This window comes from Olea europaea, chromosome 23 (assembly GCF_002742605.1).
Source record: "Olea europaea var. sylvestris chromosome 23, O_europaea_v1, whole genome shotgun sequence".
Taxonomy (NCBI): domain Eukaryota; kingdom Viridiplantae; phylum Streptophyta; class Magnoliopsida; order Lamiales; family Oleaceae; genus Olea; species Olea europaea.
The window spans coordinates 8,436,257-8,439,870 of NC_036259.1; the positions used below are offsets into that span (position 1 = coordinate 8,436,257).

Genomic DNA, 3,614 nt, shown 5'->3' on the forward strand with positions numbered 1-3,614 from the left:
TGAATTCATGCAAGAAAAAGCAAAAAATTTAAAACCATAGAATTTTGTAGTTAGAAGTCATGAATTGTAAGGGTATAGAAAACATTAGTATTACAAGTTTAAATTCATTTTAGGCATGTAAAACCATAGAGCATTTTCAGAACAAGGGTTTATAGGTTCAAAACAGACATATTAAATATTCTGATTGTAGTCTGGATGTCCCAAGCTTATAATATTTCTATAATCGAAATGCACAGTGTGGACACTATCTAACAATCTTTTAACTGATTCAGATGATTTACAAATATCCTTTTACTGTTGACCAATTTATGGTCCCAATTAGAGTACATATGCAACACGGGGGTATTCTTGTACATCATCCAATTAAGAACTAAGAGCCATTTTCTTCATCACTATCATATCTTCCCCTTTAAGATTTAGATTCTGCAAATACATCAACTTCCCAAACTCCATCATAGTTTGTTTTCCTTCAATTTTATTTTAGACTACTCAAGCTATTCAACTATACCGTGGAACTTCAAATTATAAGAGTTAAATTTTTCATGCTCACAACTTAGAATATAATCTACCAAACTCACACAATCACTCTTCTGAATTATCTTTGTGGAACAAAAACTTTCTCCAGCTTGGCAAAGTTCCAAAATTGGAAAACTTGCTTAGCAAGAAGTATAAATGTGTTCATCAAAATTCCCAAAAACTATAATTCAGCAAAAAGTATCTAAGCCTTTGGTTTTAACATTCACTTTATCTGATCAAATATATAAACAAGAATGACAGAAATTTTCTAGAACAAGTATATCAAAATCAAAACAAGTTTCCAAAATCCGGGTCTAACTTGCAGTTCTTCAAAATACGTGAATAATTCGAGCACGTAAGAGCAAGTCAGACATGCACATAGAGGGAGTGTTTCTTACTTCAACCCTTCAATTACTATCTTTCTGGTTTTAATTTCCCTTCAGTTAGTTCTGTCATGAATAAGAGGAACATCCCAGTTTTGGATAAATGGAATTACTCACCTTCTGAGAACCATTTGCCTTGAGCCAGTTAACTGAGGCTTGAATATCCTTCACAGCACCTTGCCAATCAAGACCATCCATCAAATGTTGTGCTTCTGCAACATCCAAGCCAACCTTTCCTCGGTACAAACTACAATTTACAAGAAGACATCAGAAAATATAAATCATCAATTCTCATATGCCAACAAACTATGCCAGCTACATTTTTCAATAGTTTGCATGAAAATCAAGTCAAATCTGCTTGATCATTCATATGCAGTATCTTACTCAGGGATAAGCGCTTTATAGCCAGGTTCAAACTGAGAGATTTTCTGTGCGTGGTTCTTGATCTCATAATCAACACCCCACCATTCCTGAAGCACAACAATCCCAGGAGCATCCTCTTTCCCAATCACATAGGCATCAAAAGTCTGCTTACAGATTCCCCAGATAAAGAAAAATATAAATTGAGAAAGAAAAGCAAATTCAAAATTTCAAATGCATGATTTATATAATTGATTATAATTCAAATTTCCCGTTAAAAAGAAAAATATTTCCTTTTTCTTTCCATCAAAATCTAAAACGTTACAGTCTTTTACATATAAAATACCATCTCGATCCACCCAACTGAGAAAACAGGAAGAAATTTTTTTTTTTTTTTTTTAAATGAGGCGAATTTGTGCAATTGAAATCGGTTACACATAATAGAGAAAAAGACATGCAAAACAGAGTCAGTCTTACTGTGTCATCTCTCTGAATCTGGATTTTCTTGAATGTTGAAGAGGCGGCAGCAGATTCAGAAGCCATTGCACGAACCTGAAGAAGATGAGAGAAGGTTGTGTGTACGGGTAAACTGGGTTTGTTGTTGATTACGAAGGTTTTCGTGAAAAGTCTAGAACAATTGGATATCATCGCCTTCGCTTGACACTTCAACAACTGGGCTTGATACCCTATTTATTGTGGCAAATGGCCCCACTTCACATTTTGTTGTAACCATGCTATTTGTACAGATAAATTCTATACTTTACGTGACAGAATGCCATGCCATATTCTGTGGTTAGCCTTAAACAGAAGCATGCTAATTTTTGTACCAATCAAGAACTGTCAACACTGATCTTGTCAAAAGAGTAGACACTAAAATTCTGTACAAATGGCCTAACCCTTTTGTTGTTTCTATTAAAATAGCAAAAATAAACAATTTTGTTCTTTATATGAGTAATCCTGCTACATGTATAGAATTATTTGACAATTTGTTTGATAAATTGTCGATTGACAAGATTTTATTAAAACTTGGATAAAAAATACTATTAAAGCAGTCAAATGTAGTATTGTCACATGTACATTTCATATTTTTAGGGAGCTTAATTCTTCTATGAGATTCCATCGTACATCAACAATATTACTTACATTTGGATTAGACTTCCTTCACATTTGGAAGAATGTCATTGATTTATCCCTTTTTCTGGTAGCCATCACATTCTTGATTACAGACATGTGGTGCCAAACCCTATCAAAACAAATTTCCTATTTAATTTTTTTTTTATTTTTTTATTTTTTTATTTTTTTTTTGGGTGTGGTCTGCTGTAACTTAAGTTTTAATAAGTTTTAAATTTCAAAATAAAAAGAAATTTGAATTTTCAATATAAATTTGAAACTTATAATTTAGATTGTAACTTATACTTAAATATGATTTATATTCATAAATATGAGGGTTGAATTTCTCCCTATAAGAAGGAGTGATTTTCATGTAATTAAACATAACATGGAAAAGATAATTTCATAATAATACTCTCTATACTTATATATTATTTTTTATAGTTTTGACAACTTGATAAGGGTTCATTCACTTGTCTTCTTATGGTCGTACCCATAGAAGGAAAATCAACTGTGAGTCATATGTGTTTTATCTTGGAGCCGTGTGGTGTTGAAAGTACCCGCATGAAGAGGAGGCAACACGACTTTAGGATGGCGTTTTCGACGTGACTCCCAAGACTTGCATTTCTAACTCTTCTTCTCGTATACAAATATTATTATTGAATCATTTTTTTGTGATATATAAATTGATTATGTTGATCGGTAAGTATCTAAACACAAATCACCCAATTTTTTCAATAATCTAAAGTCGTGTTGGTGATTATGTATATTGAGAGATATGCATAATCTTTAAAATGTTTACTAGTTTGGATAATTATTATTTTGTGTACACACGTAAGATGGAATGTAGCACACATATCATATTATAATATCTATCCTTACAATATTGTGGTCAATATCTTCAACAAGGCGTAAAGGTTAAGAATCGTGTTTTGCTAACAAGTCGTTGTAGCTCACGCTCTCATTAAGGTATCGTTGTAGCTCATGCTCTCTTTATGGTATCTATTTTGCTTTCTAGCCACAAATAGGGGCACCAATTCATATCAATGCTCTTGGCCAAAATGATATGAGGATGTTTGATGATGCACACAGAATGATAAAAATTATCTATTTACATGGACACAAGGTTCTAAAGTGTTAAATAGCTCTATATTTACGATTCGTTTTATGTTCATTTGGAAAATGAGATAAAAGTATTGTGAAAAAATGAAGCAAAAAGAGACGATATGTAAGAAAAAGAATGGT

At 32.2% G+C, this 3,614-nt stretch overlaps 1 protein-coding gene across 1 annotated transcript; it reads right to left on the reverse strand.

Annotated features, from left to right (window-relative positions):
* Positions 1–953: 953 nt before the first annotated feature.
* LOC111372295 lies at positions 954–1,942 on the reverse strand. Its single transcript, XM_022994557.1, has 3 exons — positions 1,737–1,942; positions 1,284–1,426; positions 954–1,146 (listed from the first exon to the last, which is right to left on the reverse strand). Exons 1-3 carry the CDS (start codon positions 1,905–1,907, stop codon positions 969–971), a joined length of 492 nt encoding a protein of 163 aa, XP_022850325.1. The 5' UTR covers positions 1,908–1,942; the 3' UTR covers positions 954–968.
* Between the last annotated feature and the right edge of the window lie 1,672 nt (positions 1,943–3,614).